General features: G+C 42.7%; 1 protein-coding gene across 1 annotated transcript in view; it reads left to right on the top strand.

The window, feature by feature from the left end:
• Nucleotides 1-3163: 3163 nt before the first annotated feature.
• ARG2 (arginase 2) overlaps nucleotides 3164-22030 on the top strand; it is a 52684-nt gene continuing 33817 nt past the window's right edge. The window contains exons 1-2 of the mRNA XM_069208822.1: nucleotides 3164-3396; nucleotides 6072-6144. Coding sequence (XP_069064923.1) covers nucleotides 3280-3396; nucleotides 6072-6144 — 190 coding nt within the window. The 5' untranslated portion in view covers nucleotides 3164-3279. The remainder of the gene's footprint in view (nucleotides 3397-6071; nucleotides 6145-22030) is intronic.

Raw genomic sequence — 22030 nt, 5'->3', positions numbered from 1 at the left:
TCACTAGAGTTCCAGTTGGGAGCCAGAGAATTACCCCTGACCCCCGCCTTTTGTTAGGGGAAGAGCATATTACCTTTTGAGTCTGCTGAGCTGGGAGCAGCTCTGATCGCTAGAAACCAACCAGGAATGCTACTCAACAGGAAGAGGCTGCGTCACTGGGTGTTGTAGCAACTGTCGCAAGTGACCCAACTTTGCCCTACTGAATCCGGACTTGGGAGCGCCCGAGGAGAGGGCATTGCTGCGCCGCTGAACACTGCCATACCACCAGAGTGGGTAAGACTGAAGCCATGCATTTGGGCCCTGGGGGACTTGCTGCTAATGATGCTGGGGCACCATAGACACTTTTGACTAAGTTCCCACAAGGTCAAAAGGGAGTACTCTTGAATGCAGCCTAATAATTTGCATTTCCCGATGTGGCAACCAGTTAATGGACATGTTACACGAAGGGGGGGGGGAGGGATTCGCATGACAACTACTAGAGCCCATCCCTAAATGGGGATTGTGTTGTTTCATTTGAATGTTGCATCTCATTGCATGTGTAGAGTTAGAAATGTAATACTACTTTTTCTTATTTGGCTGGACATTGACTTATTTTTGCACTGTTTGCATTTTGAGTTATGAGTCCTGTTAACTCACCCCAAGGGAGCCTTGACTGCTCGGCCTTAGCTAGCACTGAAAGTCATGTGGAGAAGGGGTACTCGGCCCAGTTGACCAGGATCCACAGTAGGTCAGCCCCAGGACATCAAGAGCAAAAGGCCTCAACCACTGAGGTTAGGCCCCGTAGTGCTTGTGAGCCCAGTGGCTCCCTGAAAGAAGTTGTCACAGTTGCAATGTGTAAACAGAAGCTAGTGTTATCTCATCTATCTGCAACCCATTAACAACTGAAATGCAGAGTATTTGATGATACTCCCACTGCAGCAAAAAACGAAACATGCGAGCTCTGATAAGATGATAGTAAGAGTCACAGACAGTGAAATGAGCACTGGGCATGGTCAACAGTCATGTGCATTAGATCCAAGAAATGTAACGTTTTGCTACTTAGACATGTCCCACACATATTGCCAGTGCCTCAATAGCAGATCTCCCAAAACCCTTTGTTGATTAATGCTGTTTCCCTTATGCACCTTCATGGCCGACTGAGGCGTTTTCATAGCCCTCCCAGATCAAGGATCCTAGAGCCTGGCCTGAAAATACATGTCCTGCTTTTTAAATACAATGCACCCTGCCCTATGGGCTGTTTAGGGCCTATCATAGGGGTGCCTTACATGTTTTAAAAAGGAAGGTTTCGGTCTGGCAAAAGGTTTATTTTTCCAGGTCGAATTGACAGTTTAAAACTGCACTACAGGCTAAAGTGGCAGGCATGAGACATGTTTTAAAGGGCTACTTAAGTGGGTGTCACAATGAGTGCTACAGGCCCACTAATAACATTTAATTTACAGGCCTAAAATACCTTTACTACCATAAACTAGAGACTTATAAGTAAATTAAATATATCAAACAAGTTTAAGCCAGTCATACCATGCTTTAAGGCGACAGCACAAGCACTTTAGTATTAACAGTGGTAAACTGCGCAGAGTCGTAATGCCAACAGAAACGAAATTCTGAAAGGGGGGGAGGGTGAAGTCAAAAGGTTTGGGGGTGAACAAGTCCAGCACCCTGGAAAATACTTAAGTGTATTATGCCAACGTGGATGATGCCATTAAATCAGTGAGGGCATGTGGGGTTGGCGCTAAGGTGTCAAAGAGCAACAGTAAGTCAGAGTTCCATTGGTTGCCAGTTCCCGCAAGCGATTCTGCCTGATGCGCATTCAGTTTTAGGGAGCATTACACACAGCTAAGGTTTTGCCTATGGGCTGTGCAGTGCAAAGTTCATTTTTAAATTGTTCAGCTCTTTTTTACAATGGGCTATTACAGCACGACCAGGTTGTCACTTGTTATATGGATTTCTCAAGATGCCCCTGCCAGCCCCATACGAGCCACTAGACTGTGACTGCTGCTAAATTATTTATGGATGTGGGCAAGCCAATAAAGTTCGATCCAAATGCTGGACTCTGGCCCAGCTTAAGGTCCTCTTAAAACCTTGAACCCTAAATGAACTGAGCTTTCATAGGACTTCTTCCTGCCATCACTCGCTCGAACGTTGTGCTCAAAAGTTAATAGCGAAGAATTAACATTTGAAGTAAAAAACAGAGCAGACAACTAGATACCCAGTTAGTGGCTGTTTGTACGAAGTGAAACCAGAAAACCTGGGATTAATCCCGGGTTCACCTCTTAACCAAACTCTGTGACTTTAGGCAACTATGTTGTTTCATTAATCCACGTTTTGTTTCATTACCTCTCAATGAACCTATCATTTGACTCATTAATATCAAAGTTGCCGCATGTGAAAGAAATGTGTTTATTGTTTTATACTGAAGAGACTGTATCCAGTGTTTCTTAATGTTTGTTGGATGGTTTACATGACAAACATTTCCAGGCTCCTTTCGTGCAAAGGCTCTTAGAGCCACGCCAGTCGCATGGTTCGGCTCTTCCTTTTAATTTGTTGGCTCGCCCACGTCTAATTCTTTATATTCCATTTGTCGGCAATGTGACATGAAGTGCGTTCTGAGAAAAAAAAGGCTGCCGTAGTCCAGAGGTATAATACAAAAGTTGTAGTTGGTGTGCATTAGCAGTACAACACTTTCCTCGAGAGGTCCACTCTGGCGTCGTGCTTGCTAGAGAGTGAAGAAAACACGTCCCGCTTCTCCGGGTACTACTTGATGGACGATGGAGTCGGCGTAGTTCAAGTTCATTTTTATTAACCCGCCTGTGCAATCTGTCTGGTCTGTCTGTGCCGCCTAGAAAAAGTTGTCTCGGGCAACAGTAGTCACAGACAAAGCGAGCCTGCACTTGCCCTCCGCCTCCGGTGTTTTGGTAGTCCCGCTCCTGTTACCTCGAAGGCCTTTTTCCCCTTGAACTTGATCTCTTCCCGCGGCCCGCCGGGCACACCTCCGGTATGCTGAGCCCTCATTGGTAGACGCGGTGGTCGGAAGAGAGAGGAGGGCGCACTCTGGCACGCAGGGGGAGCGGCGGAGGAGCGACCATCTGCCTCGCGATCACTGGAGCCTGCGCCCGTGACGTCACTGGTCCAAAGCTTGAAGCTGTCAATGACATGGGCACGGGGCGGGGCGAATCCGAAGGCAGAAAAGCACCGCAGCATCTCCCCGCTGCAGTGAGAAGAGCGCGAGCCATTTAGACAGGCGCGAGCGGCAGAGCCTTGATCCCTGACACACCTATCGCCATGTCACTGAGGAGCAACTTCGTGCGGCTGCTGAAGAAGCAGTACCGAGCAGTGACCCTGCAGAACAAATGCGCGCACTCGGTGGCCATAATAGGGGCGCCTTTCTCCGGAGGACAGGTGAGTTTTGTTTGTGTCAGCAGGTATGCATGTGTGGGCCAGGCAGACACTAAGGTAGCTGCATATGTTCAGTCTGATAGAAGAATGCCCCGACAGATGGGGTTGAGCGCATGGGTAGACTTGCATGCCGATGTCTATACACTTAGGGCCATATGTACGAACACATTTTCCCATTGACACAGAATGGGAAAAACCCTTTGCTACATCTGGCCCTTAGACAAGTAGGTGGACGTATGTTCAGGTAGACCGTCTGACAGATAAAACAAAATGCAAGCAGCTAGATTTATATACACATGGGTGAATTGCCACTCAGTGGGATGGGTTTCGGCTAGGCAGGCCTACTACCAGGTGGATATTAAAGTGGGTAGGTGGAGGGATGACCACACGGGTAGGTAGCTAGACAAGAGGCGGGTAGATAAGTGGGAGGCTAGACACTTTCTTTTCAGAAAGAAAAGCGGAAACATAGATTAGTACAGGCATAAAGGGTAGACAGATGTATATTTACGACTGTGTTTTTTCTCATTGTAGTAGTTTATATGAACTAAACAATAAGCAGGTAGACAAGCAGTACGGTAAGTGTGGACTTACAGGTAGATGAAAAGATCATGATAGGTGTGTACATATAGGCAGATGGGAAGACGTGCAGTCACAAGGGATGTGGATAGACAGCATGGTTGGTAAGTGTACTGGCAATGAGCACAGGCAGAGACGTACATAGGTGGATTGATGTGGAGTTACAAGAATAGTTTGATACCGAGGTTTCTTAGATGACAAGAAACTAAGCAGGTATATGTAAAGATGGGAACTCTTTTACAAGCACTTGTAGGGGTGGTTGATACGTTTGTCGAATGGATAGAGAGGCGGAGAAACAAGCAGAAGAATAGACATGTTGATAAACAGGTAGCTGGAGAGGCTGATAGGAGTAAAGGAAGCTGAGTGAAAAGACGAGTAGATGGATGGAAAGATAGGTGGTTAGGCAGGCACATCAAGCACAGGTAGGTGGGCAGACCAACTGCTGAGACTGTAGATCGGGGGACAAATATTTAAAAGGCAGTTGGACGGAGTTATAGTTGGGTTGACTGTAGGTGGGTAGATATATGAACCGGCAGGCGGCCCCACTAATCTGTGGATAGACAGGCAGATGGAGAGATGCATAGTCACAAGCATTTATGGGTAGAAAGACTTGTAGGTGTATATACATAAAGGTAACTAGGTAGAAGGTTATTTGACGTAGTAAGTAGCTAAACATAGTTAAAATTGTAGTTTAAACAAAAGGTTGATGGAAAGATGAATAGGTAGATGGGTTATAGATATGTGAATTGACGGATTGGAGTTGGCTAAAACAACATGTGGAAAGAGGCAGGCAGTTCGAGTCTAAGTTGACAGAAGAGTAGATGGGCAGAATGATGTTTAAATGGTAGTTGGAAAGACTGGTGGATAGAGCAGTCGGGAGCTGTACTAGCAGATGGGCGACAAATACAGAAGCAACAATAACGATAAACTGATGGCTGGACAACTAGAAAGAGCACAACGATGGTTGGATCTGCCAAGGTGGGGAGACCGACTGGTGGTGTGTCTTTATTTAGTTTTGTGTAGCTACATCAGCGCATATATATTGACAGAGGTCCATACATGCAGATTAGTAAACGATAGTCAATAAGCGAGTCAAACAGCCACATAGAATGATGGATGTCTGCACATGTGTGTAGAGCAATGCATGCCAGTATGGGCATATATATGTAGATAACTCTTTAGATGGACAAATACAAGGAGGTACATCTGAAAGTCACCCTCTGCCCTCTTAGCTTACTTACTTTCTGAAAATATATGTCTGAGTAGCTCGCTTTTCTTTATTCTTGTATGTATTTTTATTGTCAGAGAATGTACCTTTCTGTTTGTTTAGGTCTTTGTTCCTCCTTCGGTTTATATCCGTCTTGGTCTTTATGTCAGTCTACCTGTTTCTATTGCGTGTAGATAGATCACCTTCCTCTTTGAACATTACCTGCTTGCGTTTGCCTAGGTATGTTAGAGGTGCACAATTGGCCTTCTAAATGTCGGCTAATGCCACGTTCTAACGGAAGCCGAAAGGGAGAGGCGCTAGGAGGGTGAGGGGGGTATTACACTCTCCCTTTGTGTAGCAAAGGAGCTATCCCTGCTAGGAATCTGGCTGAAAGCACAATATCACTTGGGTCGCCACCTGTGTATACTTTGGGCTCGGCCCATATCGGTCTTGGGTTCTGTCTGTTAAAGTTATATATACTTACATTGATTTCTGTATCTCTCACTTGTTATCCTTTCATATATCCGGCCAACTACGCCTGAATGTTTAGTCCCATTTACATATTAACATCTGTACTGTATACCCTTTCCCATGTATATCTCGCTTTGCATCTCTTATGTAGTACTCGTTTTTATGCGAGCGTCAAATCATATTTATGTAAAAGCCTACTTTTTATTTGTTTTTTTCAACATCCTTGCACCAGTTAGTACTTTTGGCTCGCTACATTTCTATCCATGTTGAGTTTGAGAAACCGTGTGAATGACTCAGATTACGTTTGCTCAACCATGACTAATAAAATGCATTCAGACCGTGCTAGTCATACTTTAAACTGTTTTAAATCCTGGTTTCTGTGCATTCGGTTATGTAAAGCGGCCCTTGCCTGTTGTGATTACAGAAACGAAGAGGTGTGGAGCACGGACCAGCTGCCATTAGAAGTGCAGGCCTAGTCGAAAGGTTGTCCAGCCTGGGTAAGGAGAGAACACCGCCACTTATGGTGTATATGTAATAATGCATTAGGGAAACTGATACTATAATATATCATTGAAAATGAAAATCTCGTAATTATAAGACACATTTCGAGTTGGGGTTCTCTCCTTGTACACAGGTCAGAACATTTGTACTTCTTTTTTTCAAATTAAGTCAGCAACGAGCATCTCTAAAGTCCAAAATGATGGCTCGATTGTTACCAGCGGTGTTCTGGAGTACACATCACCTACTCATTTTTTTTCCAGCACGCGTTATTAAACATGTCACCCCGCTTCCGAACAGATTTCAGACCCAGCACAGGGCGGTGAAGCGAAGAGCACACTTAATCCGCCCGCTTTGTGAGAGAGCAGCGCTATTCATAGCTGCTGCTTAGTCACCACGTGCGGCAAACCCGGCCGGACGCGCGCGCGGCCTTTCTTTCCCTGGCAGGAGCGCACGGGAAGTGATTCACTGTTGCCTGGGGTGCTGGTGAGTAATCGGCCGCAGTATACCGAGGGGCACGTGCAAGGCAGCGGAAATTTACAGCGTCACCGGGCTTTTCCTATTCACGATGTGGTGGTTACAAATGAGACGTCATCGTCACCACAGCCCTCCCTTATTCACGTCAGCACAGACAGGAGGGAGGGACAGGCATGGAGAGCTAGGAGCGCGCACGTCCACCCTCATCTGCTAGTGCTTGGATTCTGGCAAACAGGTTAAATGAAAATCCCGTTTTACGAAAGTTGACATCCAGAATGGTGCTTCTGGTGTTATTTCTAATTTCGACACTGCACACTGATTAAGGGATCCAGATTGAGTTTCCCATTCTGCAGATCTTTACACATAAATATGGAGAGAGAAGAGAAGACAATATAGATATACCTGTCTAAATATTTTTAAAATGTGAAATCTAGAAAGCAAGTTTTCTTTTAGGGCTCTCCATGCTGACATACATTCCTGACAGACCAATACTTGTGCAGATCGACAAAAAGGGGATTCAAAAGTGTGCATTCCCTAGACAACTGCATATACTTGCTTGTATTACAGGGCTAATGTTTGCAGATGAGTACGCTGTTGTTTTACATATGGTCGCATTACGGCTAAAAGCTGACATGCATCAATCAGTTGACAGAACAAGAATTGTGAAAGATGAAATTGTGAAGAAAAAAATAGAGCCTTAATCACGATTCTCAGTATTGTATAGTAATTGTATTGTCATAGTATTTATATAGCACTTACTACCCCTGACGAGGCGTCAAAGCGCTTTTCGGTGAGTAGCATGCTACTCTGGAAACCAACAAGAATTAGTGATGGATTAGTATCGGGAAATATGAGTACAGTTTTAGTATTATTATGAGTTAATTTGAGCCGGGGATATGAGAGTTTGTTAGTTAGATTGACTGGAGTAATGGAGGGGTGGAGGAGGAAAGAAATCAAGAAGTGTTAATTGGGAGTATATCCTTCATTTACTCAACCCAAAGGCTTGGGATGAGTAAAGGGGGATGGAGGAGGGAAGAGTCTGTGGAAGAGCTAGAGAGAGCATAGTAGCAGGGTGGGATAAATGAGGGAGAATTCATAGATACCTAGTATAACAACCCACCCAGATGCCATGCAATGACCCACAAACATGCCAAGCACAGAATCAACATATACACACACACACATATATATATATATATACACATACACACACACACATACAAACCCACATGAATGCACACACATATGCACATACAATACATACAATACATAATTAGAACTATGGGTAAATATACTTAGTCAAACAGGTTTAAGGAGTGTGTGTGTATTTTATTGTTATGACATAGTAGCAATTCATATTTTCTAAAGAACTATACATAACTAGAAATATACACATAATCAGAAAAAATATTTATCAAAATAGGCATATGCAGTCCATAGTTGTTTGAATATGGTGGTTATGAAGGAAAGAGCCAACTCTTGAGTAGTTTTCTGAAGACAAGAAAGTTATCTGTGGCTCTTATAGTTCGGGTAATGAACTCCATAGTTTGGCTGCTTGAACAGAGAAGGATGTACCACCTATAGTCTTTTTCTTGTATGGTGGTGTTCTAAGGCGGGGTGCCAATCTTGAGCGGAGGTTTCTTTGTTGGATGTATTTGGTTATTTTGTTTCTGATAAAAAGTGGTCCTGTTCCATGTATAGCTTTGTGGGTGATACAAAGCAGCTTGAAAGTGCATCTTCTGGCAACGGGTAACCAGTGTAGTGCTGTCAAGGCAGGGGAGATGTGGGCTTGCAGCTTTACATGTAATAGTAGCCTGGCTGCGGAATTCTGGATACGTTGTAGTTTTTTCATAATAGAGATGATCCATGGTAGAGGCCATTGGCATAATCCAGTTTGGATAGTACAAGCAAGATAGTAGCTTGCACCTTGTGTGGAAATCCGAGGTGGGGGAAGATGTGTTGTAAAGTCTTCAAGGTGATGAAGCTTGTTCGTGCTGATTTGTCCACGTGGGCATAGTTAACTTGGAATCCATGGTGATTCCAAGGTTTTTAACTTCCTTGGATAATTGAGGAGGTGGTCTGAGATCGTCAGGCCAGACGCACAGAGGGTAATAACTTTTCTAGTCACGAAATGTGAGTATTTCCGTTTTGGAGGTATTTAGTTTGAGATGGCTCCAGGTCATCCACTGATCAACAGCTCTGAGGCAACTGAAGATTTCTGAGTTTTCAATGTTTTTGGGGCATTCTAATTTAAGTAGTATTTGTGTGTCATCTGCATAGTTGTAACATCTGAGATGGAAATCATTGATCAGTTCTTGTAATGATATCATGTAGATTTTGAAAAGCAAAGGTGAGATGATTGATCCTTGGAGGAACCCCTGCTTTTGTGAGGTAGGGTTCAGATGAGAAGGGGGGCGAGAGGATGATATTAGAACTTTTTTGAAGATAGGAAGTAATCCAGTCGAGAGCAATCCCTTGTATGCTGGCTTCGTGGAGTCTTTGAATTAGGGTGTCATGGTCAGTGGTATCAAAGGCAGCCGAGAGGTCCAAGAGAAGTAGTGCAGCAACTCCTTTGCGGTCGACTGTGTTTTTAAGATCATCCCAGATTGCTATGAGTGCCGATTCAGTGCTTCTTCCTGTGCGGAATCCGTTCTGGAAGTCTTAAGGTATATAATTGTCTTCAATGAATTGTGACATCAGGGTGAATGCTGCTCTTTCTATCAGTTTGCCCTGGAAAGGTCCATTTGTGAATGGTCTGTAGTTGTTGGGGTCTTGCGGGTCTAGGTTTGTTTTCTTTAATAACGGTCGTATGTATGCCTTTTTCAGATCTACAGGAAAAGTTCCTGTAGTTAAAGAGTTGTTGATGATTCTTCTTACAGGTGTGGCAGCAGAATTAGATAGAAGAATGTTCTTGAAGATTTATGGTGGGCAAGGGTCAGAAGGGCAACCGGAAGGTCTGCTTGCTTTGACCAAATCCATAAATTCACCTTGGGATATTTGTTTTGAAGGACTGTAGAGGTTGGGTTGGTTTATTCTTAGAGGGTATTTTAGGAAAGGGGTTGGTGCTGATGGTTTTCTTCTGTTTTAAATAGGAGTCCAATGTGTCTGCCTTGGTTGTGTAGTGAGTTGCCAGTTGGTTTGTGAAATCTTGAGTAGTGGGATGACTTCCTTCCATGCATGTAGATTTTCGAAATTCATTGAGAATTTTATAAAATTCCTTGGTTGTAGATTGAGCATTTTGAATTCTGTCTGAGTAGTACTTTTTTTTTTTTAGTTTTTTTGATTGATTTGTATATTCTGTTAAGTTTGTGTAGCTGCAGTTTGTCTTGACTGTTGTTTGTTTTGAGCCAGGTCCGCTGCAACTTTCTGATTTGTTGCTTTATCTTTTTAAGTTCTGTGTTTCTCCAAGGTGTTGTTTTTCTTTTGTCGTGTTTAGTTTTTCTGAGTGGTATTAGGATATCAAAAGCTTCCTGTAGCCACTCATAAAGTTCTGGCACATAATTAATTGTATCTAGATCTGTGTTGGCTGTTAGTTGTGTTTCTAAGTCATCCAAATTGAGTTTGATTCATGGTCGATAGGTGCATGTATGTAAGTAGTTGTGGGGTGTGTTGTTTTGTGGAGTTGTATGTCGGAAAGTTATCAAATGGTGGTCTGACCAGGTGATTGGCGTGATGCTATGAAGTAGAAGGTTTTGTTCTTTGTGTGGGAACTAGAGACACATTAAAGGAAAACAGTAACTGTACACAAAACAAGCATTGTCAAATACAATCAACCTCACTTTGCCACTGTTTGCGTATGCTGCTGTAAACTCTGTTATTGTTTGTTTAATTGTGCAAGCACTGGAAAAGCCAATAACGATTGCCACCCGCCTTGGAAGTATATTTTTTTATACTTCCAATGTGCCTGTCACGTCGGGTGTCGATGCAGCAGGGACAGATTGAAGGTATGGAAAATAAAATTCACCCGTCTTTTGTCAAGGGCCCTTGCCTGTGGCACACCTTTATAACTTAGGGAAAGAACATTTCCCGACTTGTATAGCCCTTAGCAGAAGGCTACAGTGTTAAAGTAGGAAACTGTGGGTCACAGCATGGGAGGGAAGTGATCCCCAGAACCAAAGGTTTGACCTAACTCGGCCAGAAAGGCTCCCACTCGTCCACGGCAAGAGCGGTACACCGCTATTTGCATCAAAAGGGATCAGTCGGAGATATACCTCTTGTCACAATGGATGTTTGTGCGTGTGCTAAATAATTCTACTATGCACATTGATGGTGTTGCTGGACCTGCATTACATTGTAAAAACTTCACTCATACTGTGAAGCCATGATAGCTATTGTAGTATCTGTACGTGAAAGTACTCATGGAAATGGAATTTGCACTGAACTGTAATAACTTGTGCTGCCTGTATGTTCTCCATACATCTTTTGGAAACTCCTAAAAGTCGACTTCACAAAGGTTTTGCTGGTAATCTCCCACCCTGCGTACTCTTGTAAATTTACACCAGAAAAGTTAGAGTAGATGTGTCTGTAGAGTGGAGAATGGGAAGAGATCACCCCAAATTTCTAAAACATGGAAAAGTGTATTGCTAATGAAATTATGTGCTTACCTAAAACCCAGAGGTTTGTTTTCCAAGTATGTTAAGCAGCAGGGAGGATACTTGTGTAATTATCTAGTTATAATACACACCTTTACGCCAAGCCCAGACTTAACTATGCCCTCACTTAACTCCATGTTGACACTATGGGTTGGGTAGACACAATGAGTCCTGTTCACACAAAAGGAAATCTATCTTATTTTGTGGATTGGAATCATTGTCTACCCAACCTTTAGTGTCAGGATGTGTGTTAGTGATCACATTGATGTGATTACTGTGGTTTTGAGGCAGATACACACCGACTTTAGTCATTCACGTATTGCTTTGTTAGGCATTCCATTCCCTTTAGGTAGGGTGGGTTATCATTTTGTCTTGCTCATGTTTTTCTTCATTGCCACTCCCCCACCGCTACAGGAGAGTATGTCTCTGGGCTCCGAAAATCACCTTTTTTTCCCAACGTTTATATCTTTCTTTTGCCTTTTTCTTTGCTATTTCTATTCATCATTTCACCTTTTTTCCACCATTTACTGCCTTGTCCTCTCAATCCACCACCCATGGCATAATAAAAATAAATCTGTTTATGATAACGTCCTCACCTGCAGCCTGGTCCCATGGTCAAATGCATTCATCACCTGATGCGTTGGGTCAGCCGTTTTGCATTGAGATTTACACCTCACTTTATTTTGCTTCTCTCCAAGTTTTGTGTTGCTCTGCTTTCTGTATTTTGTTTTCATATATGTTATTGTTTCGTCCAGGTTTTTATCAGCTGGCACCCATCATCTTCTCTTGCCAGTTGCTTCTCTGCTTTTCTCACATGCATTCTTCCAACTGCACCCACTTTGTGCTCTAACCAGTTTCTGCTCATTATTAGTATCCGAGTTCCTCTCCTTGAGACTTTCCATTATTCTTCTTGCCTCACTGCTTCCCAAAAAGGTTTAGATATGTTTTTCCAGGTTGATTCATTGCATAGTTTAAGCAATTTTGTTGCTGATATGCATTCAATTATGAAGTAAATAATGGGAAAACATCAAACAATTAATGGTAATTTAAGTTTGAGCCTCTGGAGTTTACATAATAAAACTTAAAAAAGGTGAGCACATCGTTACAATCACCAATTCGCAAATCAGCACATAATAGGTAATAGGTCCAGTTCACAAATAATTTAGATCACCTACATTTAGCTTTAGTGCAACATTTTGACTCTGCACAAAAATTCCCAATCCTGATACATAAAAATTAGAACTGCAAGTATTGCCCTTGCCTAAAGTGTATTTTAAAAGCTTTAGGGCTCACCTTCTTGGCCTGTTGGCTATCCCAGTTCGTTTTTGATGATGCTGGGCAGCATCAGTAAAAGCAAAATGCTCTTGGTTGATGCTGTGCAGCACCTGCTAAAAAGTAAGAACAAATGTGCATAGTGTGTATCATTCAGGAGGTGTGCACATACGTGATGCTTTATGCATGCATGAATCACCACGCAAGTGCACACCTACTCAAAGGCGTGGACGCTATTTTATTTATTCTTTTTATGTACTGATCCAAGATGGCAGGCACCAGTTGGAGCAGTAAAAATTTTAACAACTTTACCTATACAAAAGCGTTTTTGTTTTTAAAGCAGAGTAACTTGCCTGGCAATAAACAGCTGCCAGGCTCTTAGAAATATTTGCCAAAAAAATGAATCAGAGGACTCTGGGCAGTTCCCATGTTTAAGCAGAGAGCAGTTTCTGTATAGAGCACCCTACAACACCAGTGACTCTCTAAATCTGCTCACCTCAAGTATATTTTTCTAGCAAAGTTTTTAAGCATAGAATTAGCACAGTGCCGTCCACGCCGAGCTAGAAAAGGACACAGTATTTTGCCATTTCTACAGCAACGTTTTTAAATTTAGGATTAGCGAGTACCATCCGTTCTGAGCTCTAAAATGACAAAAGCCTTTTACCAGTCCAGGCACAGTATTACAGCTTTGGATTGGTGAATGCCATCCAAGCTAACTAATTAATAAAAGCAACCCTGACATGTTTCACTGTCATTACAGCGCTTCAGAGAGGTTTAGCTTTGTCCAGACACAAAGGAGCACCCAGTATAAGTCAAAACAAGACCCTTTCAGGCTTCTAGTGCTGCATAAATTATGCAAAAAAGGAAGCAGAGTACTCTGGGTAGTCCCTAGGATTAGGTGGAGAGCAGCTCCTATGTACAGCACCCTACAGCGCCAGCAACACTCTGAATCTGCTCCCCTCAAATGTCTGTTTCCTAGAAACAGACAGAGATGGGGACAAATAATTAAAACGACTAAGAAAAGAACAGGGAGGAGAAAGCAAAGAACAGGAGGTGGGGGCAGCGAGAGCAACTATGACTGTGTTTTATGGAGCAAAAAGCAGCACCCAAGGGAGCGATCAAGTGTGAGGAGGTGGGAGCAATAAGGAGCAAGGCGAGGCCTGAGTGATTTTCTAAGCCCAGAGGGGAGAGACACGTTAATAAACAAAACAGAACAGTAGTGTATGTGGAAATTCAGCCTGCTCTTATGTTGTGCAAGTAATTACTCCTTGCAACTTTTGTCACTGTTTTTTATGAGAACTCGTGTAGTTCTTTGAAAATACAACAAAAAGTCAGACATTTCCTCCAACGTAGGAGTAATCGCTTGAAGTATACTTTCTCATTCTATGTTTTGTGAACCAGGCCTAATGAGGTCATTTGTAACTTGGAAAAACAATTAATTGATCATTGTTTGAAAGAATATGCACTTTGTTTACTAACTTTGCACCAAAAACATCTGCTAATAATTTCCCTTGCTGCTGTGCTGTCACCACCCTCATGGCTATGAGAGCATGTAAACCCATGTAACCCCAAACCAGGCATTGTGCAACCCCAAACCAGGCATTGTGCAACCCCAGTAGCAGGGTGTGAAAATATCTTATGTGAAGAAGGGTTTAGAGTGGTGCAATCTAGCAGGCTGTTCTTGTTTCAGTAAACAACCTGCCCTCGCAATAAGCATTTTTTAAATACTGAGACCAGTGTTTTGTTTCATGCCTTAAAGGGTAGCATTTTGGGCTATACAGCGTTACATTCAGGTATGCACAGAAGTATGCAGTAATGTGATGGATGTCGGTAAAGGCCTAGAATAGACACCCTGGAAGGAGAAAGAGCCCTGGTTCCGGAGAGAGCTGGAGAGGTCCAGTCCTTCATGCCTCTTGCATGTAAACTGAGCCTCTTGCATCAGCCAGGGTGCAGTAGGATGGGGTGTTACGCATGTCATACTTTCCACTGCCCTGCGAACGCAGCAAGGGTGGCTCCTGCCTGAGTAGAAAAACTACAGAAGCAAGGATTTTTTAAAAAGCATGTAAGATAGACTTGAACAGTCACGATCAGTTCCAAAGCACCCGCTGCATCAGTGTGTGATGAGATCTGGCATACGGGGGACATCCGGCAAAGGACCGCCAGCAGACCCGGACCACTTCTCAAAGCGACTGTTGGATCCCACAACCTGGTATCTAAATCAGTGACCAAATGTAACACCTGCTGAACCCTGAGTCAAAGGTTCTCCTGCTCTTGAACTCTACTAGCAGAAAGTCCTCACAAGAGAAGGAAAGACAGTTAAATAGCCACTCTAGCAGCATGGCCATAGGGATGTAGGCAGCTGTCATAGTGTTGAATACATTGATATTGAACTCTTTTTGAAATATTGGTTGACGAAAGTTTATATGCTATAGTAGATTAGGTCAGAAAAAGGGAAATATGTGACCATTAACAGGTTTGTGCGTGTTAACCTCATTTCGAGCTGCACGCTGGCGCACCATGCACCGCTGCTACACTTCATTGGATATTCTGCTAAACCCTGCATTCTGCTAATATGTCTGCGGTTGGTGCCAGTGAGTTTTGCCATCTGGAGCTTAGTGGTTTAAAGTGGAAAACTGGCATAAATAATTAGTTCTATTCATTCGAATATCAAAAGTTATTTGGAAATCTAATGCAGATTTTGGAGTTGAACGCACCAAAATCCACATGATACGGTAAATGGTGTATGCTTCCTCCCATTAAATTTCAACAGGTTTGATCTGCCCAAATTCAACGAAGGTTGAATTATTTAACGCATCCAGGAATTCTTGGATGTGTTAAATACCTTCAAACTGGTAATTCCGACCCCTGTGTGAACAGGCGTTTACTTACGGGGTGGAATTACCCGACCCACTAGTAATCAGACCCTGAATCTTTCAATGCTCTTAGTCGCTGTTTCAGAGTGATCCACACTATGTCCCACCAGAAGCTGTGAAGCCGGCTCGGCACTCAGTGGGGCTTGTGTGTCGTTTAATGGCTGTATCTTGATGTGGCCCCCGCCTCGGACTGAGCGTTTCATAGCCTAAAGCCCAGAACTGCTCACTTGGTAAGTGGGGAGCCAGGATGAAGTCTCAGCATCTGTGATTCTTGGCAGATCATTTCAGTCCCCTGTGCCTAAAAAGAAAACAAAATCTTAACCTGTCATGTAATTTATTGCTCATGTAAAGCACTCTAATGCCCTTGGGCCAAGTTTGGCAAGGGCTCAGATTTGCCAGTCAGTCGGAGTAGGAACATTTCTTATTTGGGGCCTTTGAATTTAACAGATGTTTTGACCTTTTTCGATTTGAGCTGACAACCTTGAAAGTGTTTCTGTATGGAACCCAGGCAACGCAGTGCATTGCCAATAAACATTCCTGGTTGTAGGGCAATGAAACGGAGAAGGGGAGTATAAAACCACAAAGAAAATTCAAGGAAGTAAGAGGGGGTAAAGACAACCATTGTTTGGAATTTGACATGGGGTAGGGTCACCTCCAAGAGGCAGCTGAGTACTTCGCAGTGAGCATTTGCAGCAGGAGCAGCTCAAGTATGAGGAACAGTGCGTAACACTATGCTGTGGGCCCCTCTTCCCCTCTGTAATTTGAACCAGTCAGTGCTAATTACAGAAGGGAAGAGGGACACTGGTGTAAGTGGGGTAGTAGTAAGCAGCACACTGTATGCTTGTTTATTTTACAAACCTATAGCACAGCTTCCAGGTTCAGCCATTCAACCATTCCAACACACCCCTCCAATCCTGGGGAACAAGATTTGTTTTAAAATCATTCGAATTTTAAGAGACAGGAAGGTTAAGCTTGAGTACTAAACAAGGACGTTATACCATAGACCAGTGGTTCCCAACATTTGGTCCGCGGACCCCTGGGGGTCCGTAAAGCCTCCTCAGGGGGTCCGCGACTGAATAGAAAATTAAATAATATTAACAGATTAGGTCCCCAGCTTTCAGTAATGACTCATTTGAGGGGGTGGGGGGTGGCGGTCCGCTGGATTCCAATAATGATTCAGTGGGACGTCCCCAGTTTCCAGTAATGATAAAGTGGGGGTAAACAAGTCAAAAGGTTGGGAACCACTGCCATAGACTGTTCCAAAATTGATCTCAACACGTACATAATCCATAACAGATCTTTATGAAACAAAAACAGGCTTCTGGCCCGCTGAAGTTTGCTTATCTCACATTTTAGGGATGATGTTGGATAAAGAAGGCTAGTCAGGGTTCTGAGAAATGGAAATAACCCTGTCATGCACCACTCTATATTTACATGCATAACAAAAGGGCAAACATTCCCTGAGGTTTACCACCTTTTATAAATATATTTATGCAGAACAGGATTCTCAAGTCTTCTGACTTAGCGTATAAAGTGGCACTTGAGGCATAAGCTTCTTGAATCTCTCAAATACATAACATGTCAAACTGGTTGCAGAATATGTATTTTTATTATGAATAATGGTTCAGTGACCACTAAACGTTTTTCTTGTGCCCACGCAGAGTCTACTATCTCCTGGAAGACACATCTTCAATTATTTCCATATTCCTCATTTCTATAAGTAAATCTTGGTTCGCTCTGATGAAGGCTGCTTCCGTGGCCTTTGAGGTCGAAATTCTGTCTTTTAGCCTTCAACTTCACTACATCATCATTCCATAATTCATGAAAGAATCAGATTTGAAGACCTGCCTACAATGTTGCTGATTGAAGAGGGATTTGAATTATAGTATGTAACGTGACACCCCGCCATACAATGTTCAATGATGTGTTGTCATTGTAAAGAGTTTTGTCATGGCAGGAATCCATCGCCATGGTTATTGGTTGGTTGGTTCCTGGGATTTTGCTAACTCTAACAAGAAGATAAGCTCAGAGATATCAAACTTACAGTCTGTAAATACAACGCAAAGGACACCTGTCTGCCATTTTGTTCCTAGGTGTAAAAGCAAATCCATAGTGGTCAAGTTATCCCACGGGATAGTCAAATGGCAGTTGTGCAAAATATAACTGGAAGGGTATTCAACTTCTTGAAATTGTTATGTTATATTTTGGTGGTAGTGACGTAGCTTCAGTTAATACGAGACTCCTTTCACCACTGTGTTTTCTGATGAATCAATTTCGGTGTGGGCAAAGCTCCTGGTGGTAACATTTCAGGAGCAATTGGGCATCATCTTGACGGGAGACGGCATCTAGTCTCGAGTGGGCCAGCAGCATAGCGGCGATGTTGATAATTTCAGTTTTATAGTGTGGCGGTGGGCTCTGCGGTCCAGCATCCGTCACTTCCTGTGTACTGCGTTAGGATATTTTTTCTTGAGAGACGGTTGTGTTTTTTGATAGTTCGTCCCCACAAGTGATTATTCCCTTTTCAGTCAGCCAGTTACAGTCAGTCGGTTACATTTATACAAGGCCTGTTTCTGAAAGGGTATATTTAATGGGTGCCCTCAAGAATGAGTTTATGCGGCCAGAAGAAGAGGTTCAAATAAAATTTTTTAAAAAACACGAATACTGCCAAACAGAAGAAAAGTAACAGTGCTGGGGTTTGGTTATTTTCTGTTAGACTCCTTTGCAGGTCTTTCCCCTTCCTAAGTTCTTCTTTGTTTTTTAGCTAATTTCCCCTCCATGTTGCTGTATCATTTTCATATCTCTCAATGATTTCGCTGCCTGATGGATACCTGTGAGCAGTCAGTCTGCTGGAAACATTGCTTTTGCGTGTCTGCCGATGAATGATCGGATATTGGGTATGAAGGGAGGGCAGATGGCAGCTTACTCGCCACATTCCTCCTACTCGGGTGCCAAGATGATGGCGACTATGAATGTGCAAGTCATCCGTGGAAACCCAACCTGCACACAGCCCCCGCCTGTGGAACCCGCCCAGGATGAGAAAGGCACATTTTAAAAGCTGCCTTGGCAGTGATCTGCCGAGCACCGGAGGTCATCTTCCTTTCATATCTCCAACTCACAAGAACGGAATGTTCATTTGCGTGTCCATGGCAATCATTTTAGGTTGGTGTTTACCTAAGACATCAAACATCTTTTATCGCTTCTTGATCCAGAGGGTTTTCCGCACCTATGTTTATTAGAACTGTGTCAACCACACGATCAGATTCAGTAAGCACAAAACACTACCATAAACCAATGTAATTTATGAAAATAAAGACAACTTGTATTCCAAACCATGGAGGAGAAATGGGCTTCAAGTCAGTAAGATCATAAGAATATCTGAAAAAGGGGAATAATTAGGTAGGTTTCCTACCACTCTCACTTTTACACATACACAGTAAGTTAATTTTACAGATATTTCAGACATCTATATGCCTAAAGAAACATCAAAAACATTTCCAACCAAAACTATATAAATTGTTTTACTTTTTATTAAGAAAGACTTTTTTCCTAGTTGAAGTTTATGTTGAACAGTTTTATCCCATGAAGAGGAATTTTCACTATTTGTCACAGGCAATCTGATATTTAATGATTGATTGATAGGAGGTACAATGTTTATGGTACAGCACAAACATACATGTCTCTCTACCTTAGACTATGAAACTCCATGTGATAATGTTTCTGGCTAGTTTGCAATAAAAGGCCAATTTACAACCACAGTTTTCGTTTAGCCTGCCCAGAGTTCATTGGAGCCTCCTTGAAAGACAGACATTAACGATAGACACCTTGGACCTGAGGTGTGTGGAACATTCAAATTGTGAGGGCAAAACACTGTTACCGATTAACAGAATCAGGACTGGTGGGATTCTGGCTTCACAAATGGAATTATCTCAGTGAGAATTTGTACCAGTTTGGTAGTCATTTCATTTGAGCAACTTAATTTTCAATAAAGGGTATGTGGGCACTCCTGTGTAGGTCCACCAGTTAAAGTTGAATACCTACAATCTAGCAAATCTGTAGGTAGTCACCAGTTATATTCAGGCATTTCCTCGCCCAGGAAATGCTTGCAAATTTACAATGGTAATGGGCAGGAGTAAATGCATTTTCAGGGAAGAAATAGGGAACAGAACACATTTTAAGTCAATTACTTTTTTTCATCACACCTGGTCTTTATTCTACTAACTTACCCGTTTTATTTGTAGAATTTTTTATATCCTCAGCAAAGATTCAAATTGGATAACGCAGAGGGCAGAGCAGTCTTCCTTTGAGCTGAGACATCTGTTTCATATTCGTAGAGTAGAATTCGGGTTATATTTCCCTGAACTTGTTTAAATTTGTGCTGAGCATTCCTATAAGGTAGCTAGTTCATTGATGACCAGGAAATGCGCTTGCAGTCACACGGGCAGTGGTGCACAGGAACGTAGGGGTGGCCTTTCAGCACGTTCAGCATCAGCAAGGAGTGCTAAGTAAACAAGAAATCCAATATGTCCACTGACATACTTTCAATGACACAGACTAGACTTGGCTGCCTATGAACAGCCTTTCTATTTCTGGAGCAGATCAACATGTTACAAGAGGCAGATTAACATGGCAAGAAAGCCACTTCAGAGCCACATCAAGTGGAAAAACAAGACATAAATAGCCGAATGCACCAGTCAACAGGTATATGGTTTCTAGCACCTCCACGGTTTTAACAGTCTGCTCCACGCACTTGGCAATTTAATCCACACAAGCGGAGGGGGTGGGGAGGTGGTTGTGGTTGTGTGTGTGTGTGTGTGTGTGTGTGTGTGTGTGCGTGTGCATAGACACACACAGTGTGGGCAATAGTGCCTCTGTAGTTATGGTTAGGTGTGAGTTTGCGTTGAAAATAATTGCTTTCTTAACTCTGGCATTGTTCAAAGAATTTATACAAAGCTTTCCAAAAAAACTTCAACCACTTTGAGCCCGGTGAAGTAATTTTTGCTCAGGTCTCTTATGCCGGGGACAAAGAATGGGATGTCAGCTGTGACACTTCCTGCTTTAATTCTCATAGGATTATTTGCTCTCCGGTACAGAAAAATACAGATGAGCGGAATTAAACCAAACTTTGCATGAAACGTAGAACTTCACTCATGGAAGTCCGGTGTAAAGTGTTTTGTAGGCCTCAAACTGAGCTGAGCTTTTAATTAAAATGGGAATACTTGGACTGTTATTCTCTGGATAGTCTGCAAACCCAAGTACGCAGACCTTCAGCAGACCAAAAAATAAAAAAATTCTCAAATCCAATAAAGATGAGGGAGTTTTTTTTTTTCTTCCATCCATTTTGGGTCTGCAAAACAAAAGCAAGGCCCCTGGACCTGAAGTTCTCTGATTGTTTGGCTGAAACCAGCTGAAAAAAGCTGCAGTTATCATTACTGGACACAGGGGCTCAGTCCCCATGTCCTGAAAAAAAGGAGCCATAGTAGGAAGCATCCTTGGACCCCTGGCTCAGGTAGTAAGGAACATGTGGACCCAACATTTTTAAAACTAAAAATGCTGATTTTGCCAAAGGATATGCAGGCTCCAAAGATGTGTTTTTGGTTCACAGCAAAGCCCCAGAAGTCTTTAAACTCAAATTAGTGGTTTGCAAACACACAGTGAGGTGCCTCGGACCTTCATGTGATGTCCAGCAGAATTGTCAGACCAGGCAACAGGTTCTCGGCCTCTATGGGATTTCTAAAAAAGGTTCACAAGCTTGTGAGGGTCTGCAGTGAACCCCATGACAGGTTCTGCTATCCCTTAAGAAACAAAAAAAGCAAACAAGTGTATGACCATAGGACAGACGCTTCGGTTCAATCCCCCACTACTTAACATCCCAAAAAATGCCAAGCAGGGGTTGGTTTTCGAGTTGGAGGCAGACTTGGCCACATTGCAGGCCTTTAATCATCCTCCACTACAAATTATGGTTTGCGTGGCTGTTGTGCAAGTTATGAACTGTTGGATGTTCTTTCAGTATTAATTTGTAAGCATAACTGCACTTTAACTGTGTTTTTCCAGGAGAATTTCTACTTTGTTTTATAACATATGGTAATGTTTTTAAACCATAACTAACCATAACTTCAATTAACCTTTAATGTCTTCAGAATGTTAATATACTGCACTCCCTGCTTGCTTCACAGATATTTGTGAAATCCTCATTTCATCTTAGCTAGTAAAATATTGCATTCAAGTGAGTAACTCTGTTTCAATAAATCCTCAAAGTAGTAGAACATGTTCACCACCATTTAAGAACAACATTCTGGGGCAAATCATTAAAATCCGCTTCTTAGGATCTTAGATTCAGAAAGAAGATTTCAATAATCTGTATTTATTTGCGATTTGTTTGGGAGGCAGTGTTACTTGAAGGCAGCTTGACAGCGACGAGTAAGAGGGAGGTCGTTATAAAATAGGAGATGTGGGGGGAAAGGTAGGTAATGAAAATAGAAACAGGCAGGTATCTGACATAGCCCCCAAGTAGTCTTGTTTCAGTTCCTGCGGCTCAAGGGCTGTGTGTGCAGATCTTCCTATGAAGAGTGCAAGATGGAGAGGACACTTATTTCCCCCAGTGGTAGACTGTGACTGTTTTCAAAAGTTGGACCTTATTTGTGAGTTTATTCTCACACACAAATGCAGTTTGG

This window comes from Pleurodeles waltl, chromosome 9 (assembly GCF_031143425.1).
Source record: "Pleurodeles waltl isolate 20211129_DDA chromosome 9, aPleWal1.hap1.20221129, whole genome shotgun sequence".
In the NCBI taxonomy this organism is placed as follows: Eukaryota; Metazoa; Chordata; class Amphibia; order Caudata; family Salamandridae; genus Pleurodeles; species Pleurodeles waltl.
The sequence above is the reverse complement of the archived record's forward strand: the minus strand, read 5'-3'. Positions and strand labels throughout refer to the sequence as shown.